At 54.5% G+C, this 24322-nt stretch overlaps 3 protein-coding genes across 22 annotated transcripts in view; 2 read left to right on the top strand and 1 right to left on the bottom strand.

The window, feature by feature from the left end:
• The first annotated feature begins 1122 nt into the window (after positions 1–1122).
• On the top strand, positions 1123–3085 carry LOC131501890 (heat shock transcription factor, X-linked member 3-like). The gene is made up of 2 exons (XM_058712350.1): positions 1123–1712; positions 2381–3085. The coding sequence occupies exons 1-2, from the start codon at positions 1215–1217 to the stop codon at positions 2969–2971; spliced, it is 1089 nt and encodes a 362-aa protein (XP_058568333.1). The 5' UTR covers positions 1123–1214; the 3' UTR covers positions 2972–3085.
• A 595-nt stretch (positions 3086–3680) lies between these two features.
• On the bottom strand, positions 3681–8468 carry LOC131501891 (protein EOLA1). Of its 15 annotated transcripts, none has more exons than XM_058712354.1 (4): positions 8337–8468; positions 5781–5928; positions 5380–5662; positions 3681–4585 (listed from the first exon to the last, which is right to left on the bottom strand). In XM_058712354.1, the coding sequence occupies exons 3-4, from the start codon at positions 5630–5632 to the stop codon at positions 4269–4271; spliced, it is 570 nt and encodes a 189-aa protein (XP_058568337.1). In that variant the 5' UTR covers positions 5633–5662; positions 5781–5928; positions 8337–8468; the 3' UTR covers positions 3681–4268. The 15 variants fall into 15 exon arrangements, with proteins under 15 accessions (XP_058568337.1, XP_058568338.1, XP_058568342.1 ...); XM_058712355.1 differs by having other exon boundaries at positions 8333–8465; XM_058712359.1 differs by having other exon boundaries at positions 8329–8461.
• A 1608-nt stretch (positions 8469–10076) lies between these two features.
• IDS (iduronate 2-sulfatase) overlaps positions 10077–24322 on the top strand; it is a 40397-nt gene continuing 26151 nt past the window's right edge. For 2 of the 6 annotated variants that reach the window (XM_058714707.1, XM_058714705.1), the window contains exons 1-2: positions 10087–10397; positions 12998–13077. In XM_058714707.1, the coding sequence (XP_058570690.1) occupies positions 10348–10397; positions 12998–13077 (130 nt within the window). In that variant the 5' untranslated portion in view covers positions 10087–10347. Of the gene's footprint in view, positions 10398–12997; positions 13078–24322 lie in introns of all 6 variants that reach the window. The other 4 variants (XM_058714704.1, XM_058714703.1, XM_058714702.1 and 1 more) reach the window with 4 other exon arrangements.

The raw sequence follows: 24322 nt of genomic DNA, 5'->3' as shown, positions 1-24322 counted from the left end.
GGGGGAGCAGGAATACAAAGGGAGGCTACAAATGAGAACCTACTCTGGGGACAACATGACCTAGGGGAGAGAAAATAGGACTCTTTGTTGGGCCCTATATGAGCCGGACAAACTTACCAACAGGAGTGGTTGGACGAGACCAAGGAGGGAAGCGTGTGGGGTGCAGGAAACAAGGTGGGCTACGAACTTAAACCCAACTCTGAGGACAATTTACCTGGGGGCAAGAAAACATGACTTATTCTTTGGGCCTATCTGAGCAGGACCAACTAACCAGCAGGAACAGTTGGAAGAGATCAAAGCAGGAATTGGAGGGGGGCAGGAATGAAAAGGACGCTACAAATGAGACCCTACTCTGGGGACAACTTGACCCAGGGGACAAGAAAATAGGACCCTTTGTTGGGGCCTATCTGAGCAGGACCAACTAACTAGCAGGAACAGTTGGAAGAGACCAAAAACGGAATTGTGTGGGGGCAGCATAAAAGGGGGCCTAACTGAGACCCTACCCTGAGGACCACTTGACACAGGGGGCATGAAAGCAGGACTTTTTGTTGGGGCCTTTCTGAGCAGTACCAAGTAACCAGCAGGAAATTTTGGAAGAGACCAAGGCAGTAAGTATGGGGGGGGAGGGCAGGTAGGAATAAATGGGGGCTACCAAGTAAGACTAGGCCAAGTCCTCTAGGGATTGCCATCTTCTGACAGGTACTGACCCCAAGGGTCCATCTGACCCAGGCAGCCTTGGGGGCAGCCCAAGCCAGGACTAACCAGGGCCTGGCTCTTGATCAAATCTGAGAGACCAGCAACTGGTCTCCCCCATCCCTGGAGTGGGAGTAGACCTCGGATCATGGTTTCTCTTCCCATCCAGGGCCTGGTCCCATGAAACAATGTTCCTGGCTGCAGACAGGAGCCCTTCCTGGGAACTCAAACCAGATGTTTGCATATTCTTTTGGAAAAGAGAGAAGCTGGGGGCCCTGTGCCCATCCCCTCCCCCACACTTGGCCAGTGCTGCCTTGCCAGATCAGCTGTGAGCCACCTTTGTGACATCACATGACAAATAAAGAGGCGATGACTTAGGTAGCTGGTTGCCTCACTACGAGATTCTAGAATTTTGTGGACGGTATATATTGGGCATCCCCATACTGACCGAAGGCATTTGCGACTTGAGAGGTCAGTGAGACATTCTCATGGCAAAAGTGCTCCTGGTCTAGACTAGCTCCATGGCTAGTCAGAGTGCTAAGGAGATACCCAAAGGGAAGCTGGCCCCATCTGATGATGGAGAGCCAGCACCAGAATTACCATCTAGTTCATCCCAGGATCCAAATTTGGATTCCGGGGAGATTTTGGTGATGAATAGGGACCAAGCAGTGATCCAAGATCCAGGCCCCCAAGACAACCCACAACCACAGGCCCCAAACCAAGGCGCTGCCAACGTGGGAGAAAACAACAGTATTCTTGGGTTCTCCTTCCCAAGAAAGCTTTGGATGATCCTGGAGGACAACTCCTTCACGTCGGTGCGCTGGAACGATGCCGGGGACACCGTGATCATCGACAAAGACCTTTTCCAGAGGGAGGTTCTTCACCGCAGAGGCGCGGAGAGAATCTTTGAAACTGACAGCTTGAAGACTTTCATCCGCCTGCTGAACCTGTACAGCTTCAGCAAAATACGCACAACCAACCCTTGGGGGAATCAGTCCCCAAGGAATAAGAGAATGCTGGTAAGTAGAAAGTCCTTGGTTTCCCATGTTTTCTGTCTTTTCAGCACCTTCCTAGTGGATCCCAGATGAATGATCTACTGAAAGGTTTTAATTTCCGAGGACAACTTTCTTTCTCGAGAGACATTATGGAGAGATGAGAAAGTCTAGGCTTTCCTATTAACCTACAACCCCCTTAGATGGAGTGTGCATGTATGACTAAACATTCAGAGGCCAGGTAACGTCAAATAGGTATGTGAATCCCTTCAACTGGGCTTTATGTGTCTTTATTCAGTGAGTTTAGTTAGGTCCCAGGGCATAGTGAGCCTTGTAGACAACTTAAAAGGATCTTTTCTCCATAGTAGAACCAGACCATTATGACTGCTGTGGGAGGGGCCAGAGGCAGGGAGTGGTGGTGGGGGGATCCAGGGGCGGGGAGTGGGGGGGTAAGGGGGGAGGGGGAATGGGAGGAGGAGGCGGAGGGGGGGAGAAGAAGAGGAAGGAGAGAGGTGGAAGGGGATTGTGGGGGGAAGAGGAGGGAGAGGGAGGCAAGGGGGAGGATGGGGGAGAAGGGGAGGAGGAAGGGGGAGGGAGAGGGAGAAGAGGGAAAGGAGGTGGCAGTCTCGGTGGCAGCAGACACAAATCTTCCCTCCCAGAATGACTAAAATGATGAATCTCGCATCTCGTTTCAGATTTACCGCAACGCCAACTTTCAGAGAGACAAGCCTCTCCTGCTCGGGAACATTCAGAGGAAAAGTGACCTGAGAGTCACCACCACCTGGCTAGGCACCAGTGCACCAACTCCAAAGAGAAAGAAGCCGGTGGCAGCAACAAGACAGTCCCCACGAATCCATCACGAGGAACCCGCCAACGACGACAAGACGGTCCCCGGCGCAGCCCCAAACGCTCAGGGTCCCAGCGGCAGCCAGTCCTTTGCCTTCTCTGGCATTTGGTCTCTGAGCAGCGCAGCCGGGTACGCCATGGCAACTCATGGCCCGAGTGAGCCAGGTGGCCTGAGTGGGGAGGGCACCTCCAGGAACATGATGTTTGCGCCCCTGGCTACTGCCAGAAGGGATGACGCAGGGGAACTGCCCATCAGCCCCCCAGTTTACCCCGACTATGGTACGGTGATGTCTCTGTATAACACCTGTTATTCCATCCTGCTGGCGGCCCTGTCAGTCATGTCCCCAAACGAGGCCCCCAGTGAGAACGAGGAGCAGGAGGGCTCCTCAGATTACAAGTGTGCCCTCTGTGAACATTTCAAGGAAAATCCGGGTCCCTAGGCTCACAGGCCACTGACGACAGCTAAAAACTCACCACTGTAACCGTCAATCTATTTTTGGCTTTAATGGAAACAAACACAACTCCGCGGGAGTAAATAAACAGTCTGACTAGAACGGCGAATCTGTGTTCTTTCTCACGTATGATGCTACACACACCTTATGCGATAAGCCCGGGGAGGCTGGGAATCCTGGCCTGAGACAGGTTCTGGCCCCCTACTGTCCTCTGTCCTTCGAAGCGGCAGCGTTTTTGCAGCCTCGGCCAAGGACCTGGCTAGGGAGCATGGAGGAGGCAAGCCCAGGAAGATCTGGTCCCCTGAGCCTCGCCTGCGGGTCAGGAGACAGAACCGCCTCACTCCTGACCTTGGGGGCGTCACCTCGTATCATTCGTGTGTTTGAAACAGGAGGGCTTTTCCTCACGGGTGCCCCTGTGATGCCGGGAAGTTTCTGATCAGCAGCTGAGCGCTTCTAGCCCAAGAGCCAGGGGCCTGCCAAAGAGGCCCACCTAAAAGCAGGGCCACCCCATCTGCCAAGGGACGTGGGGCCACTTTCTTGTTGCTCAGAAGAGACGGGCCATTCTAGTCAATGCCTGGGGGTGGGGGTGGGGGAGGGACAGCCCATCTTCCCCATCGGTAAGGACCACCAGAAACTTTGCTAAGAAAGCACACAACGACAACAAAAGATTTCCCACAGAATACACAACACGACTTAATCATTTTCCCATCGGTGCTGTATTTAGGATCCTTCCTTTGGCCATGAAGTAGCTAGCTGTGGGATGTGTCGAACACGCATACTTCATGGGCCAAGGGACGTTTTGACAACAGAGCAAGAGTCATTTGTAAGAACAGACGGATGCTGTGTCTCAGTCTGATGCTGTCGTCATGGTGAACGGGGGCACCGTGGCTGGCCACCCCTGCACACCCCTTTAGCGCCCGCTCCCAGCCTTCCCACAAGGTCCCCTGGATGCTGTTCAAACGTCCTATGAGTTCTGAGCAGAACAACGAGAGGAGGAAACACGAACTGGTCGTCTTCAGACCTATGTCTTTGTACGACCCGGAAATCAGAAGGACTCAAGTAGTGGCGGCACCAAGACATTTACTGGCCGCTTCCCCTTTATCCCGAACGTCGAAGTCCTGGAGACTGCCGGCGAGCCCAGATAGGCATCTCACGAGGAAAGTCCCGCCGCCCTGTCCCCTGCATCTGAGTGGAGAGACCTGTTTCCACGAACAGCACACAGTGGCAGGGCCGATTCAGACTGAACCTGGCTTGTAGGTCTGCGGCATGACGGTCAGTGGATGGGTCACGATTTAGCCGGTTTCTCGGTAACCTTCCGCACTCGCCAGGCGTCCTGCCCCAAGGGCATCAGGTGCTCTGGGATGTCTACCTGGAAGATATCCTTTCCGCCTTTCCTGGGTATGGGCTCCAGTAACCACCTGGGGTTTGAAAGCACGGTGAGGTACTTCTGCTTCAGGCTGGTCAGCACAGCTTGATTCTCCAGCGCCACAACCTCATCAGGGGCTAAGTCCTCTGGGCACTGTACAGTTTCCCCAATGTCAACAAGCCCTGAGCACAAAGAGAAGCACACGATGGTTTTTCCTTCCAGAAACCAAGGCCCGCCTGTTGGAGAACATGATTATTCAAAGTTACAACCACCAGAGACCAGGAGGGTCTCCCCAAGGGGACACCGGGTACACTGGGCCCCTCGGACTGAGCATACCCGACACGCCAAAGTCTGCTTCGGGAGTTCTGGGTGAGGCCGAGGGAGGGAGCGAAACAGAGCGGAGGGCCTCGTCCTCAACGACCACCCCCAAATAATGGGCTGGCCCCAGCCAGAGAGCTTAGGGCAACAGGCAGAGGTCAGACCAGAAGGGCCCCAGATGCTGGGCGGAACAGGCACTCAGGTCCCCGAGCACTTCAGCAGGTGGCAGGTGCTCGTGTGGGACCTCCCCCACCGAGGGCTTAGGGGACTCACCCAGGATGCAGAGACAGTGGGGGTGGGGCATCACACAGGAAGGCCGGCAACAGCCCGGGGTCTGGAGTCTGCCCGACCCACTGTGTGCACCGTGCTGCCTCCACGGTCTCTGTCGCACGCACACACGCGGGCACACATGCGCAACCGTGAGCGAAGGTCACATGCACACTTGGAACCTGTCCCTGTCTCTCAGGTCAGAACCGGGCACTGAGGCCCAGAGCGGAAGCAGGGTTCACCTGAAGTCCTGGGACCTCAGCAACTCCCCCCATCCCCAGTCCCAGGGCCCCCTGCTGCCCCGCCGAAGGTGTGCTGCTTAAAGAAAACACGGCCCCCACACCAAGCAGCTCACACAAGGGAACAAGGCACAAAACTCCTGAGCAAGGTCCTGGGGAGTAGCCCTTGGGGGTGTCTCAGCAGCATGCGGCTTCTCATCACTTGCCAGCGATCACGCCACGGCCATACTTTTCCCCTTCCAGAAGCAAAGCCTGAATCTGAGCAGGGGTCATTCCAAGCCTCTCCGCCAGCAGCTCCCTCCATGCGGTGTCTTCCCAGTCCCTGTGAGCAATGTGGATGGCGATGGTACGGTTCCGGTGGCTGCTCAGCAGAGGACGCCAACGCGTCTCCAGGGTCTTGACCCCGTTTAAGACAAAACCTGCATAAGGCTGCCGGAAGGAGAGGCAGCCGAACTTCATCTCCCCAGAGCGCCTTGGGCCTCACCAGGCCTGCGGAGACACAGAACCACGAAGGTCAACAGGCATCGTGCCCAGCGCTCCAAGCTCATGACGTGGGGGCAAGACCTCTCCCCAGGGTCCCCCGGGGGTGCCCTGACACCCCACTGACCTGGACGGTGGGGGAACAGAGAGCCTTGGCTCCTCCTCCTCTGTCACTACACGGTCAGCTGACAGGCACAAAGGAAGGGACCGGCGGTCAGGATGATGTGTCCATCACATGGAGTCGTTGGGGACCTCAGAGAGGAGGGCGGGGATAGCTAGAGAAAGGCATGGCCAGGACAGCCTGTGGTCAGTTCTACATCAGAGGTCACTGAGCCCCAGGAGAGCACAGATGGCGAGGGGCCCCTCGGTTGGACGGCTCAGTGAGCTGGCTCTACCTCTCTCCCAGCACAGACAGGGACATCCTGGGCTTCGCCACCCTGGGGCTGCTGAGCGCAAACCCTTGGTATCCGACCTCAGCTCAGCGCTGGGGGCGCCCTGTGATCGCACATGGTCCTGGCAGCTGTCTCCTCCCGACCCCTTTGGGCACCACCCTCCTCTGACCCCTTCCTGCCCCACTGCTCTCCACCATCAACAGACACCCCCCGACCCTGACCCGGGCCTAGAGAAACCAGGAACCAGAGCAGGAACAACTGGTACCAGGGCGCACACACCGTCTCCATGCCAGGCACTGGGGTGGGCACAATCAACACATCACAGGATTCGATCCTCACATAACCCAGTAAGGCAGCGCTTCGTCACCCTGCTCTATAGCTGAGAAGGAGGCGCCGAGGGATAGAGAGACGGCCCATGATTGCAGGGGACCTGAGTGCACCTACCCCTTGTCCTTGCACCTGGACGAGGGGGTCCCTCCTCCTTGCGCACGGCAGAGCTGTGCAGTGGGAGGAGCATGACCCCGGCCCGAGCCTCAGCTGGGTCCTGGCACCTCAAGGAGCCCCAGTCTCCATCGGGGCTGCAAGGACCGGGGACAAGGTGCAGGGGCACCTAGCCCGGCATGTGGCACCTAACAGGACAGCCACAAACAGTGGCCGCCCCTCATCATTATCATCCTCATCACAGGGCCTGGGGCACTGTGCTGCACTCAGGAGCACCCCGAATCTGGATCATCTCTCCTCCCAGTTCTCGAAGGACATAAACCTGGCCTCAACCCCTCCTCTCGTTTAAGAGAACACATCTACTCTCAAAGATAAGGCCCTGGGATCACCCCTTTCCCAACCCACCGTCCTGCCGCCCTGGCACCACACCCCCTGCGTTCCCTCTGTCTGGGGCTGAGCTGCGCGGCCACCTGCCCTCAGCTGTGCTCTGGGCCAAGCACAGTCCTTCACTGGAGAACCTCACTCCGTCTGCTCTTGCTCAGGCAGCCCTACTCCCCTCCCCTGTGAGTAGATGGTCTCGCTTTCAGAAAGCCACACCTGCACACCCCTCACTGCAGGGACAAAGACCCCCCCCCCCCCAACCCAGCCCCTGAGCCCGCACGTGTCTCCAGCACCTGCCAACTTGTCTAAACCTCTGCATAGCAGAGGTCCCAGGAGCAGCGGTCTACACTCACAGTCTCTACTTCTTCCCCTCGCACTGCCCGCCCTCCTCCATGAACACACCGGTTGCCGCAGGCACCAGCGACCTGCCCCGTGCCTGTCCATCTTCATGGAACTCACGGCCGGACAGCCCTGACGCGACTGACACCCCTCCTTCACTTCTCAGCCTTCCACGTTGCACCTCACTCACGGGTTGGTTCTGCTAACCACATAAGGCCCCAGCCGGCAGCAGAGAAAACCATTTCATGTAAGTGGCTCGTGTTCTCACAGCCTAGCAGACCCGTATCCAACAGGAGAAAGAGGACACCAGGCCCTCACACTGTCACACGGGAAGGATTTTGGGGCCCTACAGTCCAGTTCCCCTCAATCAAATCCTGGAAGTCCCCCCCCCCCCGGGAGGAGTGACAGGGGCAACAGGCTGAACCCCGCACAGCCGGCGGCCTCGGTGAGGTCGCGGCCCTTAAGGGCCCAGCGGGAGGCGGGGAGGGCGGGAATGACTGCGGACCGGTGCCCGTGCAAAGGTATGGTCGCGTTTCTCCGCGCACACGTACGTCGCGGGCATGTGATGGTGGCGGGAGGAGGGGACAGGGAAGGGTGTCCGCGGCCGCTCTGCGCTTGCTTCCAGACCTCTGGTCCGGGAACCCCCAGCCCAGAGGCACCGTCCCGCCGAGGGTCGAGCAGGCCGCAGCCGCACGGGCTTCCTGGCTCCCTTCGTGCGTGGCGGGTCTCCCCGCCCCCGCCCACCGCATGCGCGCTCAGCCGATTCGGCTGCGGCCACCGGGCGGGACCGTCCGCTTCCCGTGACCCTGCGAGGCCACCAGCGCCGGGACGACCGCCTCCCACGCCCAGGCGAGGAGACGACGCGGCCCACCGAGAGAGGACAGAGCGCCCGGTCCGCGTCGTGCCTGTCCCGCCATCGCCGCGGCCCGACACCAGGGACCGCTGACAAGTGCCGGGCGCCGGCAGCCCCTCACCTGACGCACCCGCACAGACGCTGCCGCTCCTTTTTTGCGGGGCATACGCCGGCTCGTACTCACGTAGTTACGTACGCACACGGAGGTACGCAGCACGCCAGGGCGAAAGCCCGTAGGCACGCAGCCAAGCAGTTACGTGGACACGCACTTACGTACACACGCACATAGGCCCGCAGGCCCCGGTCGCTAGGAGACGTCGTTGGACTCAAGGGGCCGGGAGGCGCGCGGGACCATCAGGCTTGATAGGGAGCTGGGGCTGGCGGCTGGAGCGGAACCGGAAGGAGGATAGAAATGGGGGTGGGGCGGTGGGGGGAAGGGGCGGGGCGAGTCGGGTCTGGGGGTGGGGCTGTGGGCGGGGCGGCGGGAGGCCGAGCTGGGGGAGGAGTAGGTGGGGGCGGACCTGTGGGTTAGGAGCTGGGGTAGGAGGAGCCGTGAGACAGGGCTGTGGAAGAAGCTGGCGCCAGTTGTGGGAAAGAGTTGGGGCAGGACCTAGGGCAATGAGCGGGAAGGAGCAGGACGGAGATGGGAAAGCTGCGGAGGAGTAGCTGTGGGAAGAGCAGGGTGGGCCTGGAGAGGTGTAACTGGGGGAGTTGCAGGGGGGAGCTTGGGGTGGAGCCAAAGGGGAAGCTGGGGGACCACTGGGGAGGAGGGCAGAGCTGACAGGAGGAGCTGGAGCAGGGGCAGGATGGAGCTGGGGCAGTGGAGGCGGAGCTGGGAGAAACTGTGAGGGATGGAGTCAGAGGAGCTGGGGACCCCTGGGGGGAGGGCCCTGGGAGGAGCTGAGCGGAGTTGAGAAGCGGAGCTGGAGAGGGGCGGGGTGGAACTGAGGAGGTTGGGTAGGCGGAGCTGGGGCAGGAGGGGGCGGAGCTGAGAGAAAGCTGTGTTGGGGGGGGTTCAGGGGAGGAGCCAGGGAACCCATGGGTGTGGGGGTAGGGAGGAGCAGAGCGGAGCTGAGAAGGGGAGCTGGAGAGGGGCGGGGTAGAAATGAGTTGTTTGGGTAGCCGGAGCTGGGGCAGGAGGGGGAGAGCTGGGAGGAAGTTGGGAGCTGGGGCTGGGGAGCGGTGGGACCCCTGGGGAGAAGGAGCTGGGGTGGAACTGGGAGGAGCAGGCGGAGAGGGGCGGGGCGGAGCTGGGGGAGGAGTGGGAAGATTTTTGGGGAGGTGGATATGGTGGTGGAGCCATGGGAAGAGCTGGGGAACCTCCTGGGGATGAGGACCTGGGGAGTAGCAGGGCCGTGCTGGGGGACGCTCGAAATGCAGAAGTGGGGGAGTAGGAGGACGAGGCTGGTGGCAAGGTAGGTGGGAGAGCTGGGGATGAGAGAGGCCGGTCTGGGGAAAGGTTGGAGAAGTATCTGGTGCCGGGGGGCGGTGTCGGGCTGGGTGAAAGCTGGGAGGAGAAGGTGGGAAGGTGCCAGGCTGGGGTGGGGTTGAGCAGAACGACGTGGGCGTGGGAAGCTCGAGGCAGAGGGGCGGGGCAGGGCTTGGGGGAGGGGAAAGTTGGGAGGAGGAGCTGGGGCCTGGCGTGGCTCTGGCGGAGCTGGGCGGGGCTGGGTGGAAGCGCTGAGTAGCAGCTTGGGAGGAGCGGGCTGGGGCTGGCGGGTTGCTGAGAGGAGCGTGGCGCGGCTGGGGAGGAGTAGGGCGAGGCGGGCGAAAGCTGGGAGGAGGAGCTGGGGTGTAACAGTGTGGGTGGGTGGAGGGAAAAGCTGGGAGCTGGAGCTGGGGAGGAGCGTGGCTGGGCTTTAGAGGAGGTAGGCGGGAGTGTTAGGATACTTGGGCGGAGGAGGGTAGGACTGGTAGGATAGCTGGCAGGGGCAGCTGGGTCTGAGTAGCGCGGGACAGGTGGGACAGATGGGAGGAGGAGCTGGGGGATAGTGGGCGTGGCTTGGGCGGAGCTACGGTGGAGCGGGGCGGAGCTGGCAAGGCCGGAATATTGGACCTTGGGGACCGCGCGGGGCTGAGCAAAGGTATCTCAGTGGCGCAGACCAGGCAGTGCCCTTTATAAGCGTCCAGTCCGCGCCGCACTCGTAGGCAACAAAGTGGCAGCCCCAGGGTCCTCAGCGACCTGAGGTGACCCTTAAAATGGACCCCGGAGAGCACGGAGGCGGGAAGAGGGTGGTACCTGCAGGTTGAATCCCGCACCTCCGGGCTGAACGCCCAGGCACCCTGGGATGGCCAGTGGGGGCCTGAGGGACGGACTTTATATGAACGTATTTTGCAGGTGAGAAGAAAAAATTCCTACTCTGTTTCCTGCTGCCCCTCAGACCTGACATGTGCCAGACAGAGTCAACCGCCCTGTCAGAGCTGTTTCCTGCCCTCTACCTCTCAGTCAGGGACTCAACACACTCCCTGTCGCCCTGCTTTGTTCCTGGGGTTCCCTTACCCTCACCCTCCTTCCGCATTTGCTTGGTGACCAAATCCGGTGTCCCTGCCTCCCAGATGCCTGATTAGAATAGATGCTCCTCTTCTTGTCCCCACTGCTACTTCCTGAGTTCAGGTCTGAGGTCTGGGGCTTTTTACCTGAGCCCCCACACCGGCCTGGATGCCTCCTGTCTTTCCTCCTCCAGTGGGTCCTACACATGCCGTCAGTTCACTTCGGTTTCTTAGCTGCACATCTGTCGTCATCAACCCCATACTGAAAACACCGGTGAGCTCTATCCTCTTTACGCCCCACCACCTGGGAGCTCTGGGAGGGCCATCCAGTGGCACCAGCTCTCTCCCTCCTTACAGCCCAACCCTGTTGGTCACTGTGCTGTGGAGTCCCTGTGCCCTGAGCACACATACCCTACCAAGACAACCTGCAGCGTGGAATGTTCACCTCTTCTGGCCAGGTCCTGTCCTCCTTCCAGGCACAACTTCATCATCCCGTATACTTCCCCATGTCCAAGCATCAGTCACTCTTCTCTGCTAGTTCAGGTAGCACTCTATACCTCCCTCCCTCCCTTCTTTCACTGGGCTCTTATTTCCCAGTGTTGTAACTGCTCTCCCAGAGTCTGTGGTCCTCTCAGGGGCACTGAGTTCCTTGAAGGCCAGGACTGTGTCTTACTCATTTCTGTAGCCCAGGTACTTGGGATACAGTAGTTGCTTAGTAAATATTAAATCAACAGAGAGGGCTTCTGGTGTGCTTGGGTGGCTCAGTCGGTTGTGTATGACTCTTGATCTCTGTTCAGGTCTTGATCTCACAGTTCGTGAGATTGAGCCCTGTGTAGGGCTCTGTGCTGAGAGCACAGAATCCACTTGGGTTTTTTTTTTTCTCTCCCTCTCTCTCTGCTCCTCCCCCACTGTGCTCAGGCTCTCTCTCTCTCTCTCTCTCTCTCTCTCTCTCTCTCTAAATGAAAAAACATTTACAAGAAACAGGAGGACTGCTTTCTCTTCCGGTAGCAGCACCATCTCTTTTCCTGGCAGAAGTGGGAGGAAACAGGAATGCTGGTCATGAGGTGAGGGACAGAGGGTACCTTCCCGGGATTTTGGCCTCAGGGCTGTGGAGACTATTTTTCATACCATGGTTCTGTCCCCGTAATACACCCCATCTTCCTTTTATTTTATTTATTTTATTTTATTTTTAATTTTTTATTTATTTCCTCCCATCTTCCTTTTAGGAAGTCCTTGCCGTTTTCACCATTGCCCTTTGCAGGGCCTGCAACCCCAGGACATCGCCCCTTTGGAGCCCACGGCACCTGCTCAGTGCAGAACTCCCTGTCCCCCATGGCCAGTCTGAGCACTTGTCTTTGCTGTTTCTCATCCTTTTCTCCAGTGACCTCTGTCCACCCAGCCCCCTGGCTTCAGCTGTCCCTTAGGAACTGGCCACCACTGTTACTCTTGGTGCTAATCACTCTGGCTCTGCCATCCTCTTTGGCCCATACATTCCCCTGCCTAGCTGATCCTTTATGCTCAGTGTGATCCCTATACACCTCCTCCCTTCCTCTCCTTCTCTGACCCTGTCACCCATTCTTTTACTTGCCAAGAGGTGCAAACTGCACTGTGGAGAATGTTGCCTCCTCCTCACCCCATATGCTTCTTTGCCTTTGAGGCCCAGGGAGGCTTCCAGTTTGCTCCTGCTGTGTGTTTTGTGGCACCACTGGTCTGGGACCAGCTTTAGCCAAACCCCTGGCCCCCCTCACATACTTCTTGGCAGGTCTGGTTCCTCCTCTCTGAAGTGCCTTTTGCCCATCTTTATATTGAGTTGCTTGTGTTTTTTGTAGTGAGTTGGGGGAGCTCTTTTTTCGTGAAAAACTTTTAAGTTTATTTGAAAGAGTGAGAGAAAGTGAAAGCATGAGCCCAGGAGGGGCAGAGAGAGAGAGAATCCCAAGCAGGCTCTGTGCTGTCAGCACTGAGCCTGAGGTGGGGCTTGATGTCACGAACTGTGAGATGAGCCAAAATCAAAAGAGTCAGACGCTTAACTGACTGAGCCACCCAGGTGCCCCCTGGGAGCTTCTTTTTATTTTTATTTATTTATTTTTAAAATATTTAACATTTATTTATTATTCAGAGACAGAGAGACACAGAGCATGAACATGGGAGGGGCAGAGAGAGGAGGAGACACAGAATCCAAAGCAGGCTCCGGGCTCTGAGCCGTCAGCACAGAGCCCAACGCTGGTCTCAAACTCACAAACTGCAAGATCATGACCTGAGCCGAAGTCGGACGCTTAACTGACTGAACCACCCAGGTGCCCCTGGGAGCTTCTTTTTAAATAAAATCTTTTTAAGTAGGCTCCACATCCAACCTGGGGCTTGAATTCCCAACCCTGAGATCAAGAGTCACATTGGGAGCCCTTTTTGAAGTCTGGATACTAAATTGGGCCTTGGTTGTTTGTGTTTCAGATTCTTCCTGCTACCCCTTGGGCTTTTTTCCTCCTCTCTTTGCGGACCTGCTTTGGACTCAGTATTCGCATGGACACTTTGTAAGTGACCCCAAAGTTCAGGGAGCGCCCAGGGTGCTTCCTGCTGGGGGCTGCCATCCACCCCCAGCCCTGCCACCTGAGATAAGCAGCCCCCAAGAGGAGGCGCTGGTGTGCCCAGCACTCTGCCCATGAGAAAAGGCTCCTATTCTTGCCTCTGTAGTTCTCTTGGTTACTGCTTGGCTTTAGTTCCGTGCCCTGGACTCACACATGACGAGCGCTAGGGCGGCTGTGTGGCTGTGGAAAGATAGCCTTGTTTCTTCTGCTCCAGCACTCCCCTTTTATCTCCAGATCTTCATCTGTCCTGTTTCCAAGATGCACACTCCCCTAGCCCTGCTTCCCCTCTGCCCCTGGGCAACTCTTGTTGGCGGTGTCCCTCTCAACATGGCCCAGGTCAAGTGGTCCAGCCTGAAAACCACTTACTTCTGGTTTTGTTTAAATGACCCTCCAAGTTCATGGGAAGAAGCTGCACCGTGGGGTACCTGCGGACATGGGTGGGCTACTTTGACGTTGCTGGTTAGGTCTCGGGCCTGCACACAGAATGTGGCACAGCCCAGTTGGAACCTTGGGAGTTGCTGTGAACTTCTGGAATTCTACACCCTTGTATTTATGTTACAGCTTATTATATCAACTTTAATGGGGGGTGGGGAGATGCTCATTTCCATGTTTCCATCACTCCTGAGCTCTTTGGCATTACCTGGAGGCAAGAAGGCTCATAATTTGGGCATACTTCCCTAGACCTTTCTCTGTGTTTTTTCTTTACTCCTTTGAGTTCATGCTGTATTACCATCTTGTCTTGTATTTTTTTCACTTAACATTAAGTATTCTTCCATGTTCTGAAAGGTTCCTCAGAAGACATTTCACTAAGCTCTGCACCTCATCCTGGAGTATATCGGATTCCAGACTTGCCCCACTCAAGGCCAACTGACAGATGCTCAGGGGTAGCCCAGCATACCTTGGACCCAATGACACTCTCTTTTCAGAAGGTCTGGCATAGGGGGTCCTCCTGAAGCAGATTTGGAGACAGAGTTTATTGAGTCTCTCATATCAGTGTCAACTTGGACATTGTGCCCAACAGCCTTGAACTGTGGTTATCCTGTTTCCTAGTGTTCATTCACCCAGAGGTCCCTTTGGGAAGGGCTGGGGGATCATTCCAGTATCTATTTGCCATGGTGCTGTGGTGTCCTTCTACCTGGGGACCTGGCCACTTCCCTAGTCCATGGTTCTGATGCCAGCAGGCCAATTCTGAAGACCCAGAGGGTTCCTGCAGGACTAGCCAGGAGTGTCTCTGGCTGCACGCAGAATAGAAATCAAACGCGAGCTAGCAGGAGGTGAATGCAGAGTGTATTGAAGATATAGGGAAAGTGCAAGGACAGAGTATTCGGGAGACTCTGGAAGGGAAGAAAGGAGGGAGTCTCGTCTTTGTCTGGGGTCTGGGGTTTTTATTGAGGCCTGGTGTATGTGTCCCCTCAGGAATCCAGGAACCCTTTAGAACAAAGGCGGGGGCCCAGGTGTCATTCCTTAGAGCCAGGGGCCTTGGCATCAAGATGTCTAGCACCAGTGGTCTAGAATAGGCATATGGCAGCTTCGTCTGGTCATTGTCACCTGGTACTTCCTTGGATGTCATCTACTCTAGAGAAATCATTATTTGCATTATGAGACATGTGTAAAGTAGGGGTGCAGGTCCTACCAAGAATAAAAGCAGGAAAAGGAGCAAAAAAACCGATTTTTATGGAGTCCTTCAGTTTCCCTGTCTCAGCCGTAGGTCTCAGAACTGGCTCAGGGCAGAAGTGGGGCAAGAGATCATGACTTGTTTATTGGGGTGGCTGCACTCAGCTTCTTACTGTGTATTCTTGCTCTTTTGAATATCCACTTGAGGCTGTACCTTGGCTGCTTGCCTGTCCATTACATCGCTAGGAAGGCCTCCACTTCCACTACGCTGTGGATCAGACCTCCTGGTCAGTGATGTCTGTGATCATGAGCCCCTGGCTTCTGGCCATTCGGTGCTACCCCAGGGCCTCTACTGCAGTCGTGATGGGGGAGGGGCGGGAGAATTACCTCTCCCGCCTTTCCTCCCTGACCAGGCCTGGTATGCCCTGCCTGTGCTGGGCATGGTGACTTCACTCTAGTTGAGGACCTGGCAGTAGGCTGCCCATCTCTTCCTGCTTTTCCTGGAACTCTTCTGGCTGGAGCAGGGTGAGTTCTGTAGCAAATCAAGACGGTTGGTCACCCTGCCTCCTGGGACGGAGGGCACCTCTGGGGAAAGACTTGGGTAATGTGTTGCTCCCTCGGAGCTATGGTGGACGTACTAGCTCTTTACTATGGGAAGGGGTGGGCTGCTGCCACAGACTCAAGTTTAAGAGACCTCTGGGGAGTCCAGCTCTTCCCCTACACGTCCCTCCCTGTTCCTTGTGTCAGGGATGCAGGTGTTCCCAAGTGGGCTTCTGATGTTGGCATGACAGGCCTGCCTTAGCTGAGTGTTCAGCCATCTTTGAAGTTCAGCCATTCCTATCAAATCCTGAGCTTGACCTTTGGCCACTGCCTGAAGTGGGGCTACTTTGTAAGCTACCAAGGAAACTCTGGGGCTCCCCCTTCATTTTCAGCTTGTTAATCACCCGCAGCTTCTCATCCCCTTGTAAGCCACTAGTGCAGAGAAGTCACCTCCATCCATTCCCTTCGTCCTTAGAGTTGTCATTCTCATACATTCCACATACTGGATCTTCTCACCTGCCAGGAAATTACTCTCCACCTGCCAGCTCAGCAAAAAGTTCTAGTGTGAAAGTTTTAGTGGCTCGACTGTCTCCTTGTGCCTGGGGTTATCTGCACACCACCCGTCCTCCAGGATGGGTCGTCATTGCCAGTGGGGTAGGAGAAGAGTAATCCCATACTAGACCCCATCTTGCCACCTGCTTTTTGGACCACTCTGGAACCAACAATGTCAGATTAAGTCCTTCAGGGAGCTGACCCCAAGAGGGAGTTAGGAATGCCAAAGACTGATTGGGGTCTAACTCCCACTGAAGGAGAGGGAGGAAGCAGGGTTGGGCAGGGTGTTCCTTCAAACCGGATGCCCACCTGACAGTCTACCAGTCCACCAGGGAGCTGCAGAGCAAGAATTATCATTCTAGGGTCAGCATCCCACTGGTGTGGTCAGGCTCTCGCAGTGCCTGAGGCTATGCAACCCACATTGACTGAATGGATAAATCTACACCTAGTAGTACCTGAGGAGTGGGTGTAAGCTAAGCAATGTAGGGCACCAGCTGCCTTTGCTTAGGCGCAGCCACGCTCCACCCTGCGGCTGGCTTGGTTGGAGGTGCTTTGGCCTCTTGTACATCAGATACCTGCTGAGGTAGGAAGGGCCTTTGCTAACCACATGTCTGTTAGCACTGGTGTAAACATAGGCTGATGGGAGAAGGCAGATCTGGGGACAGAACATCGGGAGGCAAAGCACATTTAAGCCAGTAGACACCCACCTTGCGAGAGGTTCCTTGAAGGCGTGCACTCTGTGTTCCTCAGAGCTGAGAGGAGGCAACTTCCAGGCAAACCTGTATGCTGTGGAGCCTGAAACGAGGCAGAATGAGAGGCAGTCAATGTGAATAGGAAGGAACTACTGACTTAGGATGAGGGGCTGGGGCTTGAAGGCAGATAGGGGCTTCTTAGGTTGGAAGTGGGGGAAGGGCTGCTGGGAAGGGCCAGATACCTGCAGGGAACTGAAGGAAGGTTCTTGACTGGAGCAGATGCATTTGTGGAGCACCTCCAACCCGGCACCATCAATTCAGGTCTACTGTACAATTTTTGGCATAGGAGTTTGAGATATTTTGATATGCTGTGAAGTGGCATTCATTGCCTGTAGAGGGAAGTGTGTGTGTGTGTGTGTGTGTGTGTGTGTGTGTGTGTGTGCGTGTGTGCGCGCCCGTGCGTGTGTAAAGCAACCTAGATGTGGCTGGTCAGGCTCCTGTCCTCCATAGGGGGATTATAGCAGGAAGTCCAATGTCTATTCTATGGTTACGAACCTGGGATTGATCTGTGGCACCCCCACTACTACAGTGTGAGCCCAAGCAAATCACTTTACCTCTCTGAACCTCAATTTCCTCATCTGAAAGACAGGTCTAATATAAAAATCTACCCCTAAGAAGTGATAATATTTTCCAGGTTACCTCCTGAGGGTGAGGATCACATGAGGTAATTCATGTGAGCGCAGTCTGTAAACCATAAAGCATTCTACTACTAATAGTGGTTGAAGAGGTGTCTCTTCCCAAGTAGGCTTTGCTAAGTAAGAAAGGATGTGGGGGGTACTGCTGGCCTGTATCTTGAAGCCTACTGATGGGAGATGGGCAGATACTGAAAACTCTGTAACAGGATGTGGCCTGGTTGGGGTCTCGGGTGCCGTGCGTGCATTTTGACCAAAGATGTATGGCGGCCTCTGGGACCAATGGAGAGGCTTTGTGAACCTACGCGTACTGACAGGGTTTGAGAATTGAGGGCTATGTCAGTGCTGGGAATGCATAAATCTGGGAGCTTCTTCCCAGCTGTGTGGGAGTCGACGTCAGCCTGCCGCCTCAGGTAATACAGGTCCAAGATCTGCCACCCACGATTCTGTCATCCATAAAGCTTTGGTAACCAGAAGTGTTTCTGTAAGCTTGACCTAAACGCTTCTGGTGGTAAAACCAAAAATGGACGGCATGAAGCTATTTAGAGAATCCTGAATTTTCTTTATTTTTTTCTTTATGTGCCTTATTATTAACACTTGGGGTTAATAGTCACATGTTTCCCTGAAGTGATGTCCATGTGTTTGCTAGACCCTGCAAGGGTGTCACTGATAAGTGGCCCTTGGCTCTGTCACATTTCTGAATTCTGAAATTCATCTGGCCCAAGGTTTTGGATGAGGCATGGTGCACATGTGATACTAACACCAGTAAGAGGGAACATTTGTTGGATTTATAGAGGCCCAGAGTTCCTGGATGTTTGTCCTTCCTCCAGCCTTCGGCCGCCAGGGACGCCCTTCCCAGGACTGAGGCCTTCCCTGGGTCAACCTGGATGGGTGGATACCTCACCTCCTGCCGTACTGTACCATGATGAGAAATCTCATTTGATACCCAGCACAGTTTCCCGTGGTGGAAATGGGATGAACGCAGAGCTCAACATAGGAAGGCCCCTTGGCAAAAGAATGTACTACGTACACTAGTCGTTTATGTTACACACAGTCTGCCCGCAGTCTTGCTTCAGGTGAGTCTCACGGTGCAGCCACCCGGAGCCTGGGCCCACTCGCATGACTCGGGTAGTGTGATCTGGGGTGTGATTTTGAGAGAAAGGTGATGACGAAAGCAGCTTGGCAGCCCCAGACACCCAAGTGCTGCTTCTACAGCTCTTTGCCAGCATCGATAGGGAAGCATGGCTGGAGGAGAGGGGCAGAGAGGACGCCACACAGCCTGCGCTGGTTACTCTTGCACAGGCCTCTGCCTGGGGAGCCTGTCAGTTCTCTCTGGACAGGATGAAAAGATGCCAGAGAGCAGCTTGTTGAGGCTGATCTGCAGTGGTCTTGTTTTCGTTCATCGTCTCCATTTTTTTCTCGAAGGATTTTGGATATTTTCCCCTCACCCGGGGGTGTCTTGACTAGTGATCTCATGTCTTGCAGCTGACACAGGTGAACATTAAGGAGGCAAGGAGGTTAGGTGAGGCCAGGCAGCCTGGAGGCTGAGGCAGGCAGCACGGGGCCTGGCTCGCTGTGAGTGCTTCCTGCAGGGGAGTGCCTCGCGGTCACACATTTGTTCATTGTCTTCCTCTTCACCAAAGCAGTAAGTGAGAGAGCGGGTCTGGAGTCCTGTCTTTGTCAGTCTTTGTCACTGACAAACTGTGTGACCTTAGCTCACCTCCATTTCCTCCTCATGTAAAATGAGGGTACCAGAACCCACACCCTGGTTGGGACGTAAACTTCAGGCAGTGCCATATAGTTCTCACTCACTGCATACTCAGCGACTAATGATATTATCATTAGAATTCATTTGGGCCCAGAATTCCTAAGTGAATGTTTTCCCTGAGCAAAATTAGGGTTTTCTACCAGCCCAAGATCTAGAAGCTCTCTCTTACCTGCCCACCCAGCTTCTGTGCCTCAGTGACCCTCCATGTACTCTGGTTGCCTGGGAGGACATACAGTGTTCACCCTCATAGTACAAGGCTCATTCAGCAGCCCAGACAAGGGCCCTGGCCTGGGTCAGTCTGTGGCAGTGTGGCATTGTGGCTAAGAGGCCAGGGTTTAAGTTCCAACCCTTTTGGCTATGAGACCTTGAGCCAGTGATGCCCTTTCTCCAAACCTCTGTCTGACCATCTGTGTACTGGAGCTAATATAGAGCACACAGTCCCTGGGGCCGCAGTGAGGACTTAATGAGTTGAAAAGGCTGGAATGGATTTGGTGCACAAAGATGTTACAGGAAAGAGAAGCAAGACAGTGGTGCTGTCATCTTTTGTTTGACTTGACCCCCCGCCAGCTGACAATGGCATGAGAAGTGCTGATGCCACCCCACTGCCATCCCACCGTCGCATCCCTCTGGGAACTTACTCTTTAAGCAGCTTGTTGATGTAGAAGACCAGTTACACAGGAAATGGAAAACCAGGATCCCCCTGATCTTACTACCGTGAAAGGCATACTTGGGAAACGCCACATGTGCTCCCTGGAGCCTATCTGGCATCCGGACAGGCATCACTTGAGTGAAGACTGAAGCCCCCCCACCCCATGCCACAGGCTGTGGCTTTGTAACTGGAAATGTTTCGCTGGCCCAGCTGGCATCTCTGTGAAGTTCACAAGCCACGGTGTGAGGCTCAGGTGAGCCGGTGATCACTGCGGCTGTGCCCCCGGGGTGCTGGAGCCGGGGGAGGCAGGGATCTGGGACTCCATGGGCTACACACAACCCCTGTTCACTGAGTGCCTACTGGAGGCCAAGGAGGGGCACCAGCTGGTCTCTGTGGGGTTCTTACTTCCAGGAGACCCAGGGAAGGTTAGCAGCAGGCGACGTCCATGCTGCAGACCTGGGATTGAAAGCAGCTCTGTCTGATGGCAGAGCCCATGCTCTTTCAACTGTCCCATCTTATGGCCACTCAACACACTGTCACTCAAGGGGGAGGACTGGGACTTATGAGGCTTTGCTCCTGCCTAGGATTCAAAGGCTGCCCTTGGACTCCAAGACTCAATGGAGAGACATCCCAACTTTGAGGACTTTTGAAAACTTTAAATGTGAACGGCACATGCCATTTAACAAGAGCCCCCTTTGGTATGCCTTCCACCCCTCAGTGTTTTTATTGGTCCCTTACAGGCCCTTAGAGAAGTTTCTCATATTGACAGGCTTTGCAATGATGTTACAGACATATCACATCACACCAGTTCCACAAGTGATAACAGCCACTGCTTCCCAAATGGCACGTTTCTTCAAGTAAAAAGCAGATGGCTGCATGTAGCATAGAGGGACATCATGTCTTGGTAAAGACAGAATTGAAATTCTTGGCAAAGCAGGACATCCCTTTTAGTACTTGGCCTTGTGTCATAGCAAACAAAGGCCGGTTTTCCTCATCAAACCAGCAAGATTGCTCTTACTACCTTTTTCGGTGTCAGCTACTAACTTCATGAGGGCATCTGTCTAACAAGGCACATGGTAATTGGGTGCAACTCCGAAGATTCCTTGTATGCTCCTGTTTTTATCCCTTGATGGTGGCATATTTCAAGCCGTCTTTAGCTGTTCCTTCTATCGATGCATCTATTCACGCCTGAGGTGTGTTTCATCATAAGGGCACCAGCAGAAGGGCCCCTGGAAGAATAGCACCAAACCTTACAGTGTTTCCCACTCTGACTCGTCCTCCGGCTTTTGCTTCAGAAGTGCAGGGGGTGATGGAAGCTTGGCAACCTGGCTGTGGGCTCCCCTTTGCAAGAAGCATCTGCTTGTCAGAGCCTGAGTGTGCAAGCTGGTAACGCCCGGTGACATCTGGGCTTTGCCTGCAGACCCAGCGACCAGAAGTGCCTCTCCTGGCTCAGAAAGCATTCTACCAAGAGTCCTTTTTTTTATTCCAAGAGAGCTGTCATTGTTTCTGTTCCCTGAGGTTCTTTGTCAAACTGGATCTGAGGGAATAAGCAGAAATCCTCCCTAAATCCAAGAGGAACGGGGAAAAGGGAGGAAGGGGAGTGACCAAATGTAAACTCATCCCGATGAATGCAACGCAAACGGAAAAAGAACCGGTCATACCTCAACTCAGTGACAAAGCAATGCTTACAAAGGTCTGATTCGGCATTTCTGTTTTACTTATTTTGTTTTAAGCTCATGCTCTACGAAAAATGCATACTTGTGAGGAAATGAATCATCTAGGAAGCGTTGCTAGCAAACACTGGCGCTCGGGAGACACCTGGTGGAAGATTTTAGAAATGCTCTGCTTCCTGGCTCCACAACAGGAGGTTTGCTTGTTCCAAGCCCAACAAGCCAGGCCTGTCCACCCAACCCCTGCTGAGCTGGCGGGATCAGTGAATAACAAGATGGAAAAGTCTGGGCTTTAAAAGAAACAGGAGAGGGAAGGGGGAGAGGAGGGGAGCAAAGATGAGGGAAGGGAAAGCTTGCTTGCAAGATGTCCAGAGGCACATGGGACTGTGAATCCTCTCACCTTATGGTCCTTGGCACAGAGCGTGACCCAGGGTAGGAGCTCAGCAACTGTCAAGGCTGCCGTGATGCCTAGCCCTTCTACCCCGCATGCTCCAAGGGGCTTCTACTTCAACAGAATCAGATGCCGGTTGTGATCCAATTCACTTTCACCCCCTTGAGCCCCCAGCCAGGAGCCAGGATGTTGCCACTGCATCACAGACCTCAGGGCAGCCCAGGCCATTGGAGAGCAGACCCCCAGAACTGCCTCACACGAGAGACAGCAACTTCCAGGAACGGGGCCCTCAGTGCCCAGCGTATTTGGTGGCAGTCAAAGCCCACATCAGGCTCCTCAGAACCATTTCACCTGCCCACGGAGACCAGGGCCCTGCCCGCCACTCTGTGTGGGGTTGAGACAGCCCCTCTTTGCGGTGGGCTGAGTACAACCTGGGCCGCTCTGCTTTCTCATCCAGGTAATTCTGATCATGGTTCTCATCCCAGTCATCCTCTGAAACCCAATGAGCAGTGCTAGTCCTGGGGACACAGCAGCAAGTAGAAGGGGCGGGGCCTGTCCTCAAAGAGGGCCCACCTGATGGTCCTGGCTCCAGAATGAAAACTAAGCCTTGAACTCTCCCCTGAATCCTCACCCTTGGGCTGTGGTGAGGTATTGTGTAGTATTTACCAACTTACCGATGTGTGCTGCCCTCAGCCCTGAGTTAGGGTCAACAGTGGGAATGCAGTAGAAGTCCAAGGGCAAGGGACTTGTGTTCTCTTGCTGGACTATGGAAAGTGCACTGAGTCTTAGAATTCCCCTCACACTGGATCAGCATGGCTCAGCTGCATTAGTGCCTGAGGCAGCACCCCCCCCCTCACCGAGCTTCCTGTGGCCCTAAAGTGGCATGGAAAAGCAGCTGAATATACCTGTTCCCTAAGAAGGGCACGGAAATTTTTTTTGTGTGTGTGTGTGTGTGTGTGTGTGTGTGTGTGTGTGTGAGAGAGAGAGAGAGAGAGAGAGAGAGAGAGAAGCACCCTCCAACGAATGTCACAGTGGAAAGTGGTGTGGACTGCATACCAGGTTAGGCTAATGCCTCATTGAAAGCTGGCATGAAGGCCTGCTATCTCAGGGCTGGGTGGGATTGCACATCACAGTGGAGGCTGGCATGGTCCAATGATAAGGATCAAATGTGCTTGCTCGCTGTCTTTCCAAATGTCATGAAACTCTGCCTCACAGGATTTAGGTGGTAGCCTAGGCATAAGAAGGAGAAAATCCTGAATTGCCTGATAATGATATTTGGTAATTAGTAAGAAAAGCCCAAAGTAACTGGAAAAATGTGGAATTGACTAGATTAAGATTTCTGATATGGACTTAAGGCTCAAGAAAGACAGGGTTCCTCTGTGGTAGCCACAGGTCTATATAGCCCTCATTATATAGCTTCCTACTTCTGTAGTGTACCTGTCCTTGTATAATCCCCCCCTTGGTCCTTGTATGGGCAGAATTCACTACTTATAAACAATAGAATATAGCAAAGCTGAAAGGATTTTGCAGATATAATTAAGACCCCTAATCAGTTGCTGTGAGTTAATCAGAAGGGAGATTATCCTGGGTGGATCTGACCTAATCAGATGAGCCTCTCAAAAGAGGGCCAAGCCTCCCCTGAAATTAGAGCAATTCCCCGCCGGCCTCAAAGAAGTAGACAACCATGTTGTGAGAGCACCTATGAGAGGGTCATCTGGCAAGGAACTGTGAGTAGTCTCTAGGATCTGAGAGTGGCCCAGGGCTGATGGCCAGCTAGCAAACAGGACCTCAGTCCTACATCCACAAGGAACTTAATTCTCGCAACAGCAGGGGCCTGGAAGGGAAGCCAGAGCCTCAGATGAGAACACAGCCCCAGCCAACATGTTGACTGCAGCCCTGTGAAACTCTGAGCAAAAGGCCCAGCTAAGCTGCACCTGGACTTCTAACCTATGGAAACTATAAGTTAATAGATGGGTGCTGTTTACAGCCACTAAGCTTGTGGTACAGATAATGCTACCGGGAATTGTACGTGTCTTTTGGTGGCCATGAGTACACTCACACGTTTTGAGTATATGCACCGGAGTGGCATTGCTGCTTCCTAGGGCAGGCACGCGTTCAGCTTTAGCCTTACGAAATACTTCCACCAGGTTTTCCAAAGCAGTTGTAGCAATTAGCACTGCTACAAGCAAGTAGGAGAGTTTGAAGTGCTCCATGTTCTTGGTAGCACTTGGTATCGTCCTTTCCTGTACTTCTGTTCTCTCTCTATTTTTTAATGTTTATTGATTTTTGAGAGAGAGAGAGAGAGAGAGCAAGCACAAGCAGGGGAGGGGTAGACAAAGAGGGGGACACAGAATCCGAAGCAGGCTCCAGGCTCTGAGCTGTCAGCACAGAGCTTGACGTGGGGCTTGAACTCACAGACGGCAAGATCATGACCTGAGCTGAAGTCGGAGGCTTAACCGACTGAGCTACCCAGGTGCCCCTGTTCTATATATTTTAAGTTCCTCTCAACTTGGTTCTTTCACTGAATTTTTAATTTTGCAATTGTAGTTTTAATTTCAAGTGATCCTTCACGTTTTATAGTACTGTTTTTATACCAAACTGTTTTTGTTCTATATATTCAATA

The sequence above is a fragment of the Neofelis nebulosa genome, chromosome X, assembly GCF_028018385.1.
Source record: "Neofelis nebulosa isolate mNeoNeb1 chromosome X, mNeoNeb1.pri, whole genome shotgun sequence".
Classification (NCBI taxonomy): Eukaryota; Metazoa; Chordata; class Mammalia; order Carnivora; family Felidae; genus Neofelis; species Neofelis nebulosa.
The sequence above is the reverse complement of the archived record's forward strand: the minus strand, read 5'-3'. Positions and strand labels throughout refer to the sequence as shown.